This window comes from Camelus bactrianus, chromosome 16 (genome assembly GCF_048773025.1).
Source record: "Camelus bactrianus isolate YW-2024 breed Bactrian camel chromosome 16, ASM4877302v1, whole genome shotgun sequence".
NCBI classification, from domain to species: domain Eukaryota; kingdom Metazoa; phylum Chordata; class Mammalia; order Artiodactyla; family Camelidae; genus Camelus; species Camelus bactrianus.
Window position 1 is genome coordinate 50307086 of NC_133554.1, and position 19722 is coordinate 50326807.

The following is a 19722-nucleotide window of genomic DNA, read 5'->3' on the forward strand; positions in this document are numbered from 1 at the left end:
GTGGAAGTGGGACTGGTTTATAGGAGACTGGTAAGAGGCTCCATCTTAACGAGATCCAAGGAGGGCAACAGCAAAAGCCCACACCACCCCCAAAAGAGTTTTGCACAGACCTGCTTGGACTTTCATCAAGCTTGGCATTTCACATATTCCAGCTATTTCTCTAAGTTAACAAATGAAGGGGGAGCTACAATGGAAAGAAAAGAAGGAAAGGAAGAAGCAAGGGAGGGGAGAGGGGCTTTCCATCAGCCCTGCATCCTCCCTAGCAATTACTTAATTGTTCTTCCCTTCCACAAATATATCAAAATAAGAGTCTCTACTGTTTCCATTTCTTTATCTCCAACTTTAGACACATAGCTTGTAACTGTACCATGCCACTGAACCTATTCTCAACCAAGTCACCAGTGACATTCTAACCACCAAATCCAGTGGACACTTTTCAGTCTCTGTTTTGTAAACCTCATCACTGATTTGACAACTGCTCACTCTTTTCTTCTTGCAAGGCCCTCTCTATGTCCTTGGCTCTGTTCCCTTTTGGTTTCCACATTATTCCCTTAATTCTCCTTTTCAGCATACTTTCCGGGTTAAGCTGGATTCTATACTGACCAACTATTTTTTCTTATTCTCAAATCTTCGCCATACAGTATTACCCACTTTGATTCCTTCCACTCTCACCTAGATCTTCATTTTTAAATTTGTGTCTCTAGATCTTTCTTCAAAGTTTCAGAGTTATCTATTCAACTTCTACTATATACTTGCACATGAATGTGAAACCCATATGGATAAAGGACTAACACGTATCCAGTTCCTATTTTGTTACAGACATATCTGCTTAATTATCTCACTGATTCTTTAAATTACTCAAGAAGAAGACATTATTCTGTGGAATTATATTACACATTTCTTATAAGTGAAGAAAATGAGGCTCAGAGAGCACCAAGTTTAGCAAAAAGTCACAAAGCTACTAATTATGAAGAAGTCTTTTAGGATGATGGCAGAAATACCTGAAAGAAAAGGACTTTCAGAAACACTTTATCTGTAACATTTCACCTGTGGTTGTCCCTGTTGCAACTTAGTTTTTAGTGAAATGTGTACATAGTCACATGATGCATTAATTACCTGATGGCTTCTTTTCCGTGAAACTCTGGAGACACGGGTTCAAAAGAACCCTCAGAGGAATCCTCAGGATTCATTTCATTCTCAAAGACTTCATGATGAGTATTTTGATGTTGGGACCAAAACGAAGACTTTAGGAAAAACAACGGTGAATGCCGGTGGCCATCCTCATCTAGTTAATCAAGATGCAATTACATACTGAATCAATCATACTGCATCAATAAAGAATGACATATGTCTTCGTGTAGCTTGATACTGATTTTTTACACATTAATATTTTTTATTAATTTTTTCAAGTTTTACTGAGAAGTAATTGACATACATAACTATTAAGTTTAAGGCATACAGCATGATGGTTTGATCTACATATATTTTGAAATGCTTACTACAACAGGTTCAGCTACATCCACCATCTTCTATAGACACAATAAAAATAAAACAAAAATTTTCTCCTTGTGATGAGGACCCTTAGGATTTATTCTCTTAACAACATTTCTACATACCATAAAGCAATATTAACTACAGTCATCATGTTGTACATTATTTATACTATAACTGGAATTTTGTACCTTTTGATCACTTTCCTCCAATTTCCCCTCCTGCCCCTGTACACCTCTGGTAACTACAAGTCCGATCTCTTTTTCTACAAGTTGGGTGGAGTTTTTGTTTTATTTTTGCTTCTCAGATACCACATGTAAGTGAGATCACATTTGTCTTTGTTGATATCAATTTTGAATTTAAGTTATACTGGGAAATTTTGTTTACAATGTTAAAAATAAGGTATTACAGGGATGTTAAATTTAAGATAGTGTTTTGGCCTTTGATAAATTCTCAGCTCTGGTTCATAAAAATAAAAGTTTATCAAAGAAGATAAAGTTGCAGCTGTAGGAAATTGCATCAAGAACATTCTTACTCCCCAGATTTCCAAATACTTGAATACTTAAAAAGAGAAGTTGTGTTAAGTAGATTCCTGCCACAGTATATGAAGAAATATTATTTTGATAACATATAAAAATGAACATTGAAAATAATGAGCATATCAATCACTATAAATCAAAAGTCAACATTTTTCAAAGCTCTAAGAATAAAACAAAAGCAGAAAAATTAAGTTATTAAGAACAGAAATGTAGACATAAGGTTGGATGACTATTGTCATATAAGAAAAGGGTATGGAAAGGATGAAAATTAATTTAAGAGATCAGAAGTGGGACGCATGGGAAATATTAAAAATTCATTAGAAAAATGAAAGAAACATAAATCAAACTATTTCTGCCATGTTTTCATTTGTTTTATGTAGATTTTTTTCCAACCATATTCAGACAATCCTTTAAGTTTTTAATAACTTCATAAAATTATACAAGGCTTTTTCATCAATAGTTTGTATTATTGCAAGGCAGAATGAGCTATATATGTATAATCAATTAAAATTCTTTGACATTTAAATACTTATATTTTAATGGCAAGAAATGAGACTAGAGCAACAATTAATAGAAGCTGTGGATCTAAAGAATCAAAGAAAGCAAAATGAGATGGTACTTTAATATATCCACAAAACATGAATTTACTAGTGACAAGAAGAGGAAATGTAATGGATTTTTTCAGAAACTATAGGGTAATTAAAATAAATAGAGTTTCCACGTGTAATATTATATTACAAACTGTCACTGCAAGCTAATATAATATAAGAGGATAAATCTGAGCAAATACTACCCCCAAAGAAGAGCTGAAGAGGAGGAAACACAACAGCAGAGAACCTGCAGAAATAAGAAAGTAAAAGGTGTTGGACACATGTAGAAAAATACAAGGGAAAAGTATAGCTAGAAAACAAGTGTCTTTGAAAAGGGAAATGAAAAGAATAGTGTGCTGTGGTTTTAGAGATAGAATATGAGAGAGCAGAAATGCTCAAAGGTGAAAAAAAGTTACATAGAGCCAGAGCAGAACTAGCCAGAAAGGGACATTACATTGTGAAAAAGCAAAGGGATAAGGGGGGGGGGGGGCATTAAAATTGAGAAATAAATTCATTTTATTTTGATTTTGATTTCATTTGGAAAAGAAAAGCAAGCTAATTATGAACAAGTAGAGGACTTGATAATAAAAAGTGGAAGTGTTACCTATTAAAATATGAATCAAATTGTGAACGGACGTATTGTGGGAAAAATCATTTTTAAGGTAGTAAACCAAAAATTTAGGAAAGAACGAATATATAATGTGGCACAGAGTTGTGACTGGGAAAAATTAACTCTGGAGTATAACTCTTATGTCTTCTTCTACGCATTAGAAAGAACTCTGATTTTACCTACTAGCTTCCTGGACCTGGGAGGCTAAAAGGGTAATGAACAAGGGGTAAAAGAGAAAAGAAGAAATTCCTAAAGGAGAAAGACAATGAGAAGAGAGAGAAGAGCCTGGCCCCAGTTTTGCTGGGGGACACTCTAAGATTTTAGAGAAAAGGAAGTTTTTACTGCCTTTGCCATAGGATGAGTGAATGAGAAAGTGAGTGTGTACACAAGGAGATGAGATCAGGGATTTTAATTTCCATTTTGCAGGTTTGAGAAATGTTAATAAAGTAAATATTTTCATTTATTCAGACACCATAGTGTTGAATTTTTGACTGTGACCTGTGCCAAGGCAAGGATACATGTTAACTTGTTTTTATATGGTTAATATGTTATATACTAATTTCTGGCTCAAAGAAGAAATTTCATTTAATTTTGAGAAACCATTTATTCACAAGACTAATTTTGTAAAATAATTTTGAAGGCAATTTGCTACATGCATAAGAAATTACTTACTTCAAAATGATATATTACGAAATTTTACAATAAAGTTATGTTAATGGAATGAATAAGAGACCTAGGGGACAAAAACCCCAAAATAAAAGTGTAATGGAAATAAAGAACATGAAACAAGTAAGTCTAGAAGGAAACTATAAATATTTTTAAGCAAAGTATCTGAATTAGAAAACATATAAAGGAAGATATCAGAATAAATTGGGTTTGAAAGGATAGAAACATTCAGATTCTGACATGTGAGAAAGAATGATGTATGAGTAAAATTTGTGAATTTTATATGGGCAAAGGGAATATAAATATATTAGTTCCTGGGATTATATGTGCAGACTACACAGGAATTTTATAATAGTTATTTAAAAGTTGTTTGTAGAGTTTATTAATTTATACAACACTATTTAAAGCATTCTTGTTAGGCTGATCTTTCCACAAAAAGGTCATTCATTAACTTTACATTGTGTTTTCTTCTTCATATCTTTAGATTCAGAATAACAATTTACTAGAGCCAAATATTAGCAAGAATTTCTTAATGAACCTTATCAGTGAGTTCAATTCAGCACTAAAAATTAGCATCATTTTCCAATAACTGTTTCAGTTGCTTCTTTCCCTCTCCCCAGCTGACACACACACACACCCTTTACCTTTATAAAAGATAAAAACCAACAGAAATGCAGGTTTTTTAAAATTAAAATGTCTTAACAAAATAATTTCCATTCAGACCATTAAATAGCCTGAGTTGAAACAGTGAGATGAAATGAGGAAAATTCTATTGCTTTGAATATTTTTCCTTTCTATGCAATCAGAAATGCTTTTTAAATGAAAAGTCAACAAAGAGTAAGGCATTACCTTAAAAGAAACAGAATTACTTTCAGCTCAACTTTAACCACACTATTACTTACCAGGCAAAACTCGTTCAAAATATAATGTTAGTATCAAATAGAGAAGAGTGTCAAATACCAAAATGAAGTACATCACTATCATTATGTGTGACTCTCCAGAAGGATCAGGAAAAACAACACCACTCAGGTTGTAATCCAGGTGTGAAATCTGAAATCAGAAACAACAAAATAAAAGTTAGATGAACCTATAAAAATAAAGTTTTTAATGGTGCTGCATAAGCAAATAAAATTCATATTCTAATATCCTTTTCCTGAAAAATGCACGGTGCAGTTGTTAGTAGCAGTGTTGCTTTTTACAGATAAAATTATTGTCACAAGGGTGAGAAATGCTCGATTAGAAAGTAAAACAGTTGAAGAACAGAAACTTAACTAATCAATTGATGCGAAGTTTTAAAGAAGGGGATTAGGAGAAGGGGCAAGCTATCAAAAATAACATATTCTGGGAGGAGCAAGAGTGGGCAGTGAACTTGAAGGACATTTAAAGGAAATACAAAAATGCTAAGTATTAAGACGTTGCAGAAATGTTAGAACATTAAGTAAGTACGGAAGACCCAAAGAGATTAACTTTAAGCATAATAAAGATAATTAAACACAGAAAGCTAATGAAGATAGTAGCTAACATTCACATAGCTTGTGTCAGGCACTGCTCTAGCATTACACATAAACAATAGCACAGTTAGTCCTCACAACTCCCCACAAGGTTGATTCTACTGACATCCTTATTTTGCAGGTGAGGAAAGTGAGGCCTTGGAAGTCAAATGACTTGCCCAAGGTCATCCGGCTATTAAGTGGCAGAGCTGAGCCTAATTCATGCCGTCTGGCCCTATTCACTACTCATAACCTCCACATTTTAATGCTTCTTTCAGTGGGGACATAAACCAGATATTTCTGGGTGGTCATATAACGTGCAATTATTTTTCTTACTTAAGTTTTCTAAGATTGTACAAATGATCTGTTTTGTTTATTATTCTGATAAGAAAAAATTTTATTTAGATTTTCAAAAGAAGAATTTCTTAAAATACAGGATAGTTGATCATTCAGTTTTACGAAGCACCAAACTCTTCAATAATTCTAAAAATCTAGTAAATGAAATCATGAAATGGTTGTGTTCTTACCTGAGCCATTCCAGCAGTAAAGGCAAAAGGGCTAAACAGACCTAAAGCCCACACCAACGATAAAGGAAGCTGTCTGTACAGCACAAAGAACCCCAGACCTCCCCAAAACACAGTGAAGAGAAATCCAACCAAACTGGTAAGAAATGGTTTCTTTATCAACACGCTCAGGAGGAAAGCCAGGGCAATCTGAAGAAAGAAAGAAGAATTCCAATTGGTGTATATATATATATATATATTTTTGAGCATCTTGAATAGCAATATTCATCTATTTCTCACATTGTCAAAAAACTTTCTCAAAACATATAAAAACCAGGGTACAACATGAGTAGCCGCACCCTACCAATATCCTGAAGAAAAACTATTGTTTGCTCATACATCTGAGACCTGAAACAGGTTGAGAGATTTATGTTTTGCCAACTCACCAAAGACAGGCCATACAGGAAAAAAAGTGTGAATATCACCATGAAGCCAGGAATGACTATAATTTGGACAAATTTTATGACCAAACCAATTAAAATGGACATAATGAAGATGAAGCCAGCATACATTAATGCCCAGGAGAGCCTACGGTAGAAACAAAGGGTTAATTCAAAATTTACACTCAACACGTAAATGTTTGGAGAGGCAGTACGCAAAACAGTTCACAGTACACATTCCAGAAGCAAACATCCTAGAGTCAAATATAAAATTGTGGCTATGTGCACTCTAGCTCTGTGATCAGGGTCAAGTCTCTTATCTTTTCTCACCTCATCTGTAAAATGGGGTCAATCATGATAGCTATCTCATATGGCTGTTTTGAGGATTATGGAATAATGCACACGAAGACGTTAGCTTAGCAATTATTAAAATAATTATCCTTCAATTATAGACTAACTTTTAAAATTCATATAATTATATGCATACTGATTCTTTCAGTCAGATGACTATGTAAGTGTTAATGGAAAAATAATAATCTCACCTTTAAATTCCCTTACACTAAACTTCCTTATACAATTGTTCTGAGCATTTAACTGAAATCTCTCCAATTTAAGTAAAAAAGTAAAGTTTTCATTTTTTTCATCCTTAAATGGCTTTTGAGTCAGCCACTCAGGATATTGTTTTTTAAGAATCAGAATACAGCTATGCTGTTAAGAAGCACAAAGCTAAAATAAATCAAAAGGTGTCATGTGGTGAGGGGTGTACAACAGTGATCCTACATCATAGTAATCAAGGCTGGTTGTTTCTGAAAATCTGTGGAAATAGATAGAAAGTTATGTTTTAAACAGGACAATGCCTCTCATGTTAAAAAACTGACCTTCTATGAAAACACTGATAAAACTGCCAAGTACCCTCTGGATTTATATAGGGTTTTCAGCTTGAGTTATAACTTTGTACAGATAATACATTTGAAAGCCTTTTATATACTCTTGAGTAGTACATCAATCTAAGTTGTTATTACTATCACAAGTAAATAGCATTTTCTTGTGTACTTACAGTAAACTGAAAAGATCATAGTTTCCCTTACTCTCTCAAGTTCCCATTACTTAACTAGAAATTTTTAAAAAATCTTTTACAAATCCAAATACCTAATAATCTTATTCAGCTGACTTTTGAAGATAGAGTAAATCTTTCATCTATCAAAATATCTACTCCTAATAATTAAAGGTATTTTTGAAACAGCTGGCCATAGATGGACATAAGGAGAGTATGGAATATAAAGATTTGTGAAGAAAAGAACTGAGAAAAAAATGGACAACTTTCATGTTCAATGAATTTATAAGAACACCATATACTATATTTCAATGTTAAGTATAAAGGCATAAATCAAATCAAACACAGTTATTTTCTATAATCCACGCTTTTGTCATTTATACATTGCTGGTGGGAATAAAAATGAATGTCCACTCGGGAAAACACTTCAGTAGTTCCCTACAAAGCCAAATTACCATACAGCCCAACAATCATACGGCTGGGCATTTATCCCAGAGAAATGAAAACTTATGTTCATATCAATACCCGGATGCAAATGACAATAGCAGCTTTATTTGTAATACCTCAAAACTGGAAGTAACCCATGTCTCCTTCAAAGGTAGAAGGGTTAAACAAACTGACAGCTAGCCATATCACTGAAAAGTACTCAGCAATAAAAAGGAACAAATCATTGATAAATGCAACAACCTGGAGGAATTGCCAGGGAATTGTGCTGAGTGAAAAAAAATCAACCTCAAAGGGTTGGGTACTCCATGATTCCACCTACATAGCATTCTTGAAATACTGAAACTATAGAAATGATGAAGGAATACAGTGGTTACCAAGGGGTAGGGATAGGGGACAGGGAAGAAAGAGCTGAAGGTGGCTGTAATAACGCAACAGGAGAGACCCTCGTGGTGATGGAACTGCTCTATACCTTACATGTCAATAACGTGGCTGTGATTACAACAGTTTTACAAGATGGTATCTTTAGGAGAAATTTGGTAAAAGGTACACAGAATCTCTCTATTTCTTACGATTGAATATGAATCTACTCAAAATAAAAATGTTTAATTAGAAAATATTGTCATTACTTATAGCACTAAGACTAAATCATGTTTAAAAATAAGAAAGTATAACATGTACCTATCATTATAGATACAGAAAAATGATAAAAAAAAATTGGGCAGGATTGGAGAGAACATATGGAAAAAAGTACTTAAACTGTTTTCAGTTATTATATTGAAGTAATATTATTAGTGTCATTAGACTGTTATACGTATATTTCTGGATAAAACAAACGAATAATTAGGGATATTCTAATTTTAATTTTCCCTGTATCTCTCCTGGGGAACTAGAATTATCAGTGCATAAGGAAAAAGATACAGTTCTAATATGGAAGAGGCTAATTAAAAACCCTTTAGTACTACATTTGAATTGTAAGTATCGGCGTGAACTCATGAGACATCTTTAATGTGTGTATGTTATTCTATATATAAAATGCAGCATACACATTATTCTCTCGCTTTCTCTCCTGAAAAGGCTAGAAACAATGACCGATCCCATGGAAAAAATATTTCTAGCACACAATGGTCTTGAAATACTTTTTCTAACTGAAAGAAACTGGAGCACCTTGTCATACAAAATAGAAAGGAACCTATCAAAAACAAAACTCAGAAACCAACCTGAAGCAGCTCCCTTTGGCCAAAGATGGAACAACTGGAGTTGTAATAATAATAATAATAATAATAATAATAATAATAATAATAATAATAATAATAATAATAATAATAATAATAATAGTTATTATTATTATTATTATTATTATTACAGTGGATTGAAATCTATTAGACATGTTTAGATCCACGAATTCATAATGGCATTTGAAAAACTGGTCATCTTTGAAGAAATTTAGGGAAACAGTTAATTATCTTAAAAACTAATGAAGGGGGAGAATCAAGCAAAAAAATCTGTTTTTAATCATTGTTTAAATCATTTTTTCCTATTTCATCCTCTTCTTAAAAATTAGCCCCACTAGGAGCTGATCTTAATTCGTGTATATTTATATTTAAACTAAATTCTCTCAATCAAGATTCACAGAATTCAAAGTACCAGAATTTCATGAGAGAAATGTACAATTGGAAAGGGATTACTATAAATAATTTTCATGACCTATTCACTATGTTTTATAAAGAAATTACTCTCAAGATTCTTTAGGAGTTCTGCATTCTTAAACCTTATTTGGGTTAAATAGATTACAGCAAAATTTATGCTTGATCAGGAAGAAAGTGGAAGAAGGTAAACAGATAAGAATTTATAAGAAATATACCAGCTTTACCTTAATTTCTGGGATGCCTGCATCTGGGAAATCCTGGAAGTTAAACTGTCAAAACTTTTTAAGCATATGATTTTATTTTTAGAATCTCTATTCTTTGTCTTTCAAGAGAAAAAGGAGTAAAGAGCATATTTATACAAATGCTCTCTCCAATAACTAATGCAATGTTAACTAATTTTTAAAAATCTCTAGCCAGTGCAAACCCTGCTACCTTGGACAGTTCTATATGAGGAAAATTTCTGCTGTGTTTACCTCAATTTGGAACACTTAGAAAATTGAATGTAAATGTAATGACTATCTCAAAAACCCTAAAGACAGTATGATATGCAATTCTATTGGCACAATTCACCACAGCTTTTTCTATCAAGGGGAAAATATCCCTTGTCACTAATTTTATTTTAGTGATATATTTGTTATGTAGCACAGTGTCTACAAGAATGGGGTTTTCTTGGGCAAACAGCTTAACTTTTCAGCACCTTAGTTGTTTTACCTGTAAAATGGGTTAACAGCACTATGAGCTGTGCGTGATCCTTGGAATACAGTAAATTCAATGTTTACCATTATTACCATTATTATTGTTTACTGGCTCAAAGTGTATGGGAAAAGAGACAACAGATAAATGGATAGAGATAATGGACAGAGAGAGACAGACAGATTCATTTTACTATGCATCTTAGAAGCACTGGGGACCATCTGTGCTAAGTAATTTAAACACATTGTCTCTTTTAATCCTCACCACCCAAAGAACATCTTTATTGACTAACCATATGAATTGGCTTCAATAAAATGTGGTAATTTAGTTTACTGTTTAAATTTTTCATCCCTTCTCCCACGCTTCACTTCCATGAAGGGAGTATAATTCCCTGTATTACTGATTTTGGGCTTGGCTATTTGACTTGTTTTGGCTTCGTGGTGGGCAGACTACACTTCTCTGTCCCTTGACTTGGGGTTTGTCCACATGATTTGCTGTGACTGGTGGGATCTGATCAGCTATGACATGAGCAGGAGCTTCAAATGTGCTTCTGCAGCGAACTGGTCCCCTTGTGCTTCTGTGACTGAAGGAGGAGAACATGCCCAGCAAGCCTGCTGAGCCAAGGAGGGTGGGTGACATGTGGGACAGACCTAAATGCAACTTGCATCCAAGCCCAGCCAGATCCATCCCGACTCCAGCCATACTACAGACAATTGAGAAAGAATAAATGATGGCTGTTGTGACCACTGGATTCTGGGGTGGTCTTCTATGCAGCATTTTTTCTGGCAATTGCTAACTGATACAGGCATTGTTTTTCTTCAACTCAGGGAAGCATAAGCACAATCCTTACTTACTTTCTACTGCTATTAAAATCTAATACAAGTAAGGTAATTAAAGTGAATGCATGCAAAAGCAACTCGTGACTGCAGCTAATTTCATTTATAACCTAATGAGTTTCTCTATTTATTAATGTGTGATGCATAGGTAAAGCAGCAACTTGACTTACCAGAATGCTGTCCCTCGGAGACCCATCACTGTCATCAGCTTCTTACATTTTTTTCTTTCCTCTGTAATGTTTAATGATGCAGTGTATACAAAAGGAGAGAAATAAACTACACAAATAAAAATAAACCATTTGTCTATATTTTTTCTCCTATAGATGAAAGGCAGTGTCCTCATATTTATTCCAGTAGCTGATGTCAATTCTTCCATCACAGAATGATTTGTTGTGACCTAAATTGGGATGTTAACAAACAGATGTATTATGTTAACTATAGAAGAAATATATAAAAAACCATACACCTTTTGTTTCTTTACAGTTTCCTATAGAAGTATTTACATATTTCTATCAGTTTAAAATACGGTGAACTAAGATAGGTAGATAGACAGACAGGCAGGCAGGCAGACAGGTAGTAGATAAGGCTGGATAAATGAACTATTCCCATAGTTCAGTCAAGAGATGATGATGGCCTGGACAGGCGCTAGTGGCAGCGTTGAAGAGAAGTACATAGATTTGAGCTTAGAATTAACAAGGCTGGATGAGAGATGGGATGTAACGGGTGAAGCAAAGGAAATGACTTCTACTAATTCCCCAGTTAGGTGGGTGGCTTTGGCGTTCGCTGAGATACGGGAAATTTTTAAAGTCTCAGTCACAGTTAAAGAAAAATACAAGCATACAAGTTTGAACTGCTTATGGGGCATCAAAGAAGAGTAGAGTCAGATACTTGGGACTAGAGTAGAGCAAACCTCATCTACCGCCTGCTTTTGTAACTAGAGTTTTACTGGAACAGTCGTGCACATTGGTTTACCGCTGCTTTCACATTAAAGCAGCAGAGCTGAGTAACTGCAACAGAGGAAGTTAGACCCCCAGAGCCCAGAACACTTGCTAACTCACTCTTCACCGGAAGAGTTTGCTGGTCAAAAAGCAGAAGCAGGGTTCCTGGAATTACCAGCATGTAAACTGTAATTAAGTTATGGAAATGGATGCCATCATTTAGGAAAAGTATACCGGATGGAGAAAGACGCCTAGGACAGACCCTTGTGGAACTACTGACTTGAAGACGTGGGAAGGTAAAGCTGGATGACACTGCGAGCAGCCTGAGAAGAAATGGCTAGAAATGTGAAGGAAAATCAAGAGAGTGCTATGATATTTAGTTAAAAGATCAAGTAAGACAAGGAAAGAAAAACGTCCCTTGTTAATTAACATGAGGACTGTTACTGACCTTAGAAAAATTCATCTTGGTGGTGTGGCGGGAATAGAAATTATATTAAGTTGAACCAAAGTGAAAGCAACCCTTTCAAGAAGTGGAGAATTAAGGGAAAGGAGCTAGAAGATTTGTTTGAGGAGAAAACATGGATGAGAGAAGGTCTTGATAATAAATGAAGAAATTAATAATTTTAAATATGAAAGGAAGTATCTAATTGGAAGGAGCTGAAGAAAGAGGACATGGAAGGGGTAAATCCACTGTGCAACTCTCCTGATAGTGTTGAAAGGGATAATGTTTTCAGCCTATGAACTAAGGAAGAACATTAGGATGACACCGAGAGAAAAGGGTGGGTACAGAGAGGAGCAGGTCTGTAGTCTCTAGGGTTTGTGTTGGGAAGTTGAGGGATATTCCCATCTGACAGCTTCTGTTTTCTCTGAGAATGAGAAAAATAAAAAGCAATATCTCCTAAGAGTGTAGGGCCAAGGTGCAGGAGGAGGTAGCGACTGAAAGTAAGGTCAAAAGTATAGAATATTTAAAATAGATCTTTGAAGTTAGGCACTTACTTCTATAATGGCAGCATTAATTGCGGTTTGAAAAGCCACAAACCCTTTCTTCCAGTACCTTGTCAAGGAACAATAAACTTCATCAGGCAGACCCCGACAGTGTTCTTTAAAGAGGAAGGAAGACATGCCCATCATTATGCAATGGAATCAATTAACGGCATTAAGAACATTAACTTTGGCTCTAAAGTTAAAATACCTAAATGTCAGCTCAAAGCCCATGATTACACAATCTAGAGAATTTTTTAAGCACTCTGCAAAGCTGGAAGAAAGAAGATTACTGAGTGACTGCCAAAATAACAAGACTTACACTGTAGTAAAGACTGATCATTGAATTCAGGAATAAAAAGTGTATTACTTCTTTTCTGGATTTTATGAATGTTCCTATCAGTCACTCCCAACAGGGGGTTGATGAAGTAGCAAAAAAAAAAACTGGAATCAATTCTCATGTAGTTACCTGAGTGTTCAAAGTGCTCTTTTATAATTGGGAATCTGTATCTCTGACTGAACTTCAGCTGATATGAGAAAGTATCACTGAACACAATTCCCACCACTTCAGAGCTGTGTTCTGGAGGCACTCTGTTCATGGCTTCTTCATCAGCAGTCCCAATGACTGTTCTTCCTGCCATGGGTGAAAAACATAATCAATCATAGAAACTTATTACTGAAGGATAGAAAACCAAGTTGCAATTGTTTAGATTTCCCATAAAATTACTGGTTATATACTATCCCAAATAGGCGCCTCTAAGTTAAGGCTGAAAGCCTTTTCTATTGTTTTAAGTTCAATGTAAACACATGAAAAGATGTGTATTATATATTCTTTACCCTGAACAACAGAGGTTTGAACGGCAGGGAGTCCACTTATATGCGGATTTTTTTTTCAATAGCAAATATTGCATTACTATGCTATCCAGGGATTGGCTGAATCCATGGATGTGGAACCACAGATACGGAGAAACCTCGGGAGCTGAGGGAACATAGATGCAGAGGGCTCACAATAAATTACACTCAAATTTTCGATTTTGTGCAGGATGGGCTCCCCTAGCCCTCCGCATTTATCAAGGGTCACCTGCAAATCAATCTGCAGCATATTTTTTAGTGTAATTCCCATTTTAGTAAAGGAAAAACAATTTATATGCCTATATTCATACAGAAACATATGTATAAATAAGTAATCACGTATATGCTTGTGTATATAGTATCTTAAAAAGATACAAGTTTAAATGGAAGCTATGATAGGGAAGGAAAGATGGCCAGGATAAAAGCAAAAGCTCTCTTTTCTGCTTCCTACAAGTTATATTGCTTAGCTTTTTTTTTTTTTAAGCTGGCTTTTACTTTGGTAATTAAAATAATTTAAAAATTAAAAATAAAAAATACTTAAAATAATCAATAGAAATGAGAATCTGGTGAGGCTTTTCCCTGCCATGATCATAAACTGATTTCCATTTTCTGAAAATAGTACTCCAGTAGAAATAAACTGCATGCAAAGATCAGAGTACAAAACTCTGAAGTAATGTTACAGTCCACCCAGATTCTCTGGAGTCAAGAATGCTAAGAATTAAACTCATAATATTTATGAATGAGTACATTTGCAGAAGTCACCCACTCAATCGGTTGTTAACAAGTCCACTAATGATGGAAGTTTTGAAAATTTCTGAAGTCCAATTTATGGCCTCCTTTTTGAATACTTTTTATACTTTCACGTATATTATGTTTTAAAATTTTTACTAATTTTAACACAGTGTTTAAATCTCATGCAGGATGATGGCTACATGAAGAAGAAGATACTCATGTTCACAGTGAAGCTGTATCCTTCAAAAATACTCGTCCTTCCAAACAGAGTAAGGCTGTGAAACTTTATGAGGACAAGGCTAATTTCACTGATTCTCCCTAAAGTTACACAAATACCGTGGAGGCCAGAACATGCCGAACAGCAGAGTTAGATGAACATGGAATGAGGCAGTGAGAGAGGAGCTGTGACCAAGACAGGCCGGCACAGGAGCTGGAACTGGGTGTTTCTGTAAGAGAAGGACAGACTCGGCAGGGTCGTGAGGCCCTAAGGGCTGAAAGCACCGGACAGCTTGCACTGCAGAGACTAGTCCCTGAGGCTTTTGTAAATGTTTCTTCATTTAAAAAGAGATGAGGAAAGAAACCAAATGGATGATGCATGGAGAGCCAGACCCAGGTAGAATCAACACTGGTCAGGCAGAGCACGTGACCAATGCGGGTAAGTGAGGCAGGCAGAAATCAGAGCTTCAGAAGCTGCAGTGAAGAATCATGAAACCGGGCAAAGTGGCCAGGGGTAAAAAGTGGAACCATCTAGAATAGGGTCCAACATTTTATCCTACCCCAACTTTACTTTTTGGAGCAAACAACATACTCACAACGATAATGACCCACAATACCATGGGTTTCAAGGATGACAGGAAAGAAGGATGTGTTTTGTTTAAAAAGCCCCAATTAAATCTTTTTCACTTTGAAAGATACACTTACTTGTAGCTCCACACCAACCCCTCACCGCTTATGAAATAAGGATCCTTGCCCCAGTTGAGAACCACTGACCCACAAGCTGGGTAAAAAAAATCAATTTGCAGAACAAACTTCAAATTAAACATGCATAGATTACATTACAATGAAACACTGCCATTGAACAACACACCTTTCATAAAAGCAGCCAAAGCCATCTTATCCATTATCCTCTGTGTCATGTTAGTGACTGGGGTATAGACCACCACTAGATCAGAGTCATTAAATTGATCCACACGTCCCAGAACATGAGGAGGCTGTTCATGAAAACGAATAGCTCTGAAGAATTCCGAAAATATGCACAAAGACAGCCCTAGAAGCAGTGCTTCTGTCCATTCCTCCAGCACACAAAAGAAAAATGAGTCAAATTATAATGTCGTCCAGGACAGTGAGAAACATTCAAACGCATCTTAAGACAGAAAGTATTGTCATTGAGCATAGTTTCATTTCACTCTCCCATTTTTTTTCTTTCCCAGTTACCATCCATCCTTTAAAGAAACCACCATTTCAAAAAAAAAAAAAAAAACAACTCTGACATAGTATCAAATATGTCCATTGATCTTGACCTAAGTAACACAGCACCCCTAATAGAAGGACCACTATGGATTATATGCCCTCATACTGATTTTTTATAAGTACATAGCATCACATGAGATATTCTTGTCAAAAGTGTTTAACCTGAAGTTAATCCCATTTTTAGATCTAACTTTCTGTTTCCAAGAAACATAGACAGTTAAGGAATGAGTTAAATGACAGAATGAAAAGTACAGAACATGGATGTTCAACAAGAGAACAGCTTTGGTCTCACTGGTTCCTGGACTGAACAAACCAACCTTGAGACGTGTGGGAAATTTTAGGAAATTGAATTTGAATATGAAATTAGATAACTATACGCAATTATTGCTAACTTTGTAAAGGGTATTAGTGGTTATAAAGGGGAATGTGTCCCTAATTTTTGTAGATGCTAGCTGAAATATTTAGCAGTCAAGTGTCATGTATTTTAAGAGAGGAGTTGAGGGGAGATAGAGATGAAGCAAAAATGGCAAGATATTAACTGCTGTCAAATCTGGATTGTGGGTGAATAGGACAGGATGCGAGTTCACTGGATCACTATGATTTACTCATTTAAAATCTATTTCATTTTGCCTGGCTTTTTCTTTTTTCCCTAATACTGAAGTTAGCCCAGGGTAAATCAGAATGACTCCACAAGATTCAAATGGATTAATTATTTGGAAAATGGCTAGTTCTACTCAAAAAAGTGTTAGTTAACTTTGTTTTTCAGGAGCTGAAATATGAGCCATTTAGTTAACTTCACCTTTTTCCATAAATATTATCCTATTCTGCAATATTTTCAAGATATTATATTGAGAACCCCAAATCAACTGGCCTGTAGAATTGATGAACATAAAAAAGCAATAAAAATGGCATAATATGAAGGGATGGATTTTCATTCACTAAACATGGAAAAATACATGTTGTGAACCATACCAATAAGCTCTCTTTTTTCATTCTCCATTTTTTAAGAAAATTCTTGTGCAGAAGGGCCTGAGTCTGTTGACACACACTCATCTCTTTTTTAATCATTTTGTCCTGTTCCTTGAGAAAGAAGACAAAGTAAATAGACAGCAATAACCAGATGAGAAAAAGACCCCCCCCACCAAAAAAATCCAGTTACAAGAAAAGCTTCTACACACTTTGAAAACAGTCCCAGATAAACTCACTGAATGCCTAACATTTGACATAAAAACATAGATTCAAAAGGTTTTTCTGCGGATAAAGTATTCCTGAAGGTAGAACACAGTACCAGCTGGCCTTTCTCTGCAGGCGCTACGGTTGTGAAAGATGGGGGTTTGGTGTGGGAGGTCTTCTCCCTTTTGTCTCAAAAGTACATTCTTCTGCCAAATCCTGACATTAAAACAATCTAAAGTAAATCAGTGAATAAGATGTTAGTAATGTTCAGAATCCAAATCACACTTTATACCGTTTACTTAATTTTTTTTAAAGGTGTAATAGGAATAAAACCATCTCCAGTTTTCTGTCACTCAGAGATTTGACCATAAGCAGTCTATACTTTGAATGGCATGCTTTCACATGCTTATTTGATGACATTAAGGAAACCACTGAGTGAAAGAAAGTTGAGTAACATTTCAGTCATTCCTAGAATCCCAAAGAGCTCATTTCTCCTCTTCAAATTCATGAGTTCCCTTCTAGGAAGTAAGTATGTAAGACACATACAGATGAAAGCCAAAAACATTAGTTAGCTAGTGTGATGGAGTCACTGATGTGTGTAGAACATCCTGATGTGTAGCAGTGATCCTTCTGTGTTTTTAATTTAAAATTCTGAGATGATAATTTGGTATAACAGCTCTGATTATCTAAATTCACTCGAATAAATGATGTTATATACAAATTACAATGTTTGGAGAACTTGCTGGATTCCCTTTTTGGATAAAGGAAAAGGTAAAGTTACCAAATACCAAAATAATCTCTAAAATCCAACTTGAGAAAGATTCTAAGTGAAAATACCCATTTTTATGTTATGGCTATAGAGGTCTACGTGGAGAGCTCAGGAAGCAACCCACAAAGACATTTTAAAAGAAAAAGGAAACCACAGGGAGAAGCAACTTGTCCTAATGCCTCCACAGTCCCAAAAAGTAAAATTTTGCAAGTTCTCAAAAGGCCATCAAGGGAAGTGTAAATCTGACACACAAAAATAACAATATTTATACATACCTTGAGTCTATCTTCCATTTGACTATCACACCAAAATACTACGTTATTGAGTTTAAAATATTACATCACTCATTAGGTCTATAATATAAAACAATAATTTAGAAATATCAGAACAATACAATAATTTCAACAATGTCAGTCAAGATCCTTGGTACTATGTCTTTTGTGCCTTGATTATCTTATGCAGAGTGAAAGGTAAAAACAAATTTGACTTACTGTCAGGAAAGTAAGAGTGAAGAACTCAAAAGCACTCTTGACTCACTGGTCTCTTTCTGTCCAGAAGAACAGTTAACAATCCTTCAAGGACTTTTCCACAAATGCTTGCCTCTTGTAAATCTGTTTTCATTCAGTTGGTTTCTGAAAACAGGCCATGATGTCTGAGTAAAAAGCCTGCCAAACACATTCTTTTCTTGCTAATTTGTTTTTTTCCCATGTCTTTCTTCTTGTCCAGTTGCTTCACAGGGAGGGTGCAGCTATGGATGGTTGGCTAAGCTTGTCACGTGGTATTTGTTTATTGCTCTCTCTTTCTGGCATATGCAAAAAGTGATCAGAGTCAAAAAAGGAAGAAAGAAAAAAAAAAAAAACCTTGTCCTAAATAAGTCTATATTAACTTTGAATGATTCAATATTCAACAGCCACGCCAAAAAAAAAAAAAAAGACAAAAAAGAAGTTGAACAGACAGAAGGAAAACGAGTCTCAAAAATCAGAACAATTTATGAGAAAACTTTACCAAAGACTTAACTGCACTTCAGTTAAAGGGTTCTTTGCACTGATTCCTGTGTGCCAGAAAAGTATGAGAAGGGTTTAAATGAATTATTTCATTGACACTCAAAGCAAACCTATGAAGTTGATACTGTATTTGTACACATTTTACAGATTTGGAAGGTGAGACTTAAAGGTGAAATTATTTGCGGATACTCAAAAAGAGGCAGAGTTAACAGGTTAACTCCAGAATGGTGTCTGGATTCCAGGCCCCCTCATTCTTAACTGCCACTGTGAAAATTACACTAATAAAAACAATGATACCTAATATCCATTTTAATAGTTTAATAGTTCAAACTAGATGGGCAGAATGCTTTTTTTCTTTAGCTACAAATATTGGACATCCTCAGAATTGTAAATAACCCCTGTTTCTCAACTCTGAAAATCTCCTTCCATGATTTTTTCAGTAATCATTACTCTTCTTGGGATGTGTACACAAATTAATCACCACTCATGAAAATGAAGGACAGAGAGAGGGAGAAGCACTCAGACTATTCAAGCTATTACCGTTTTCATTAAGAAGATGAAAATAAACATTTTCTTTGACTTTAATTGCATTCCCTCCCTTGTTAGTCACATTTCTCTTCTTGTTTCCTGGTCATTACTAGAAGTAAAAATCCATGAAGTGGAAACCACCAAATATTTAACCTGGTTCCAATCCCAGACATTAATGATAATATTTAATGGCTGGGAAAAAAACTACTAAGATCGTTATCATAATGCACACATACGTTCCTAGTAACTACATCTAAAGGATAATTTGTC

General features: G+C 35.0%; 1 protein-coding gene across 2 annotated transcripts in view; it reads right to left on the reverse strand.

Annotated features, from left to right (window-relative positions):
* The window catches only part of ABCA10 (ATP binding cassette subfamily A member 10), a 65530-nt gene extending 46706 nt beyond the window's left edge, over positions 1-18824 (reverse strand). Inside the window, exons 1-10 of one of the 2 annotated variants that reach the window (XM_010948620.3) lie at positions 18412-18824; positions 16951-17058; positions 15596-15800; positions 13394-13558; positions 12940-13043; positions 11176-11402; positions 6336-6477; positions 5914-6099; positions 4799-4946; positions 1117-1285 (exon numbers count right to left, since the gene is read on the reverse strand). In XM_010948620.3, coding sequence (XP_010946922.2) covers positions 1117-1285; positions 4799-4946; positions 5914-6099; positions 6336-6477; positions 11176-11402; positions 12940-13043; positions 13394-13558; positions 15596-15800; positions 16951-17046 — 1442 coding nt within the window. In that variant the 5' untranslated portion in view covers positions 17047-17058; positions 18412-18824. The remainder of the gene's footprint in view (positions 1-1116; positions 1286-4798; positions 4947-5913; positions 6100-6335; positions 6478-11175; positions 11403-12939; positions 13044-13393; positions 13559-15595; positions 15801-16950; positions 17059-18411) is intronic. The other variant, XM_045511929.2, reaches the window with a different exon arrangement.
* Between the last annotated feature and the right edge of the window lie 898 nt (positions 18825-19722).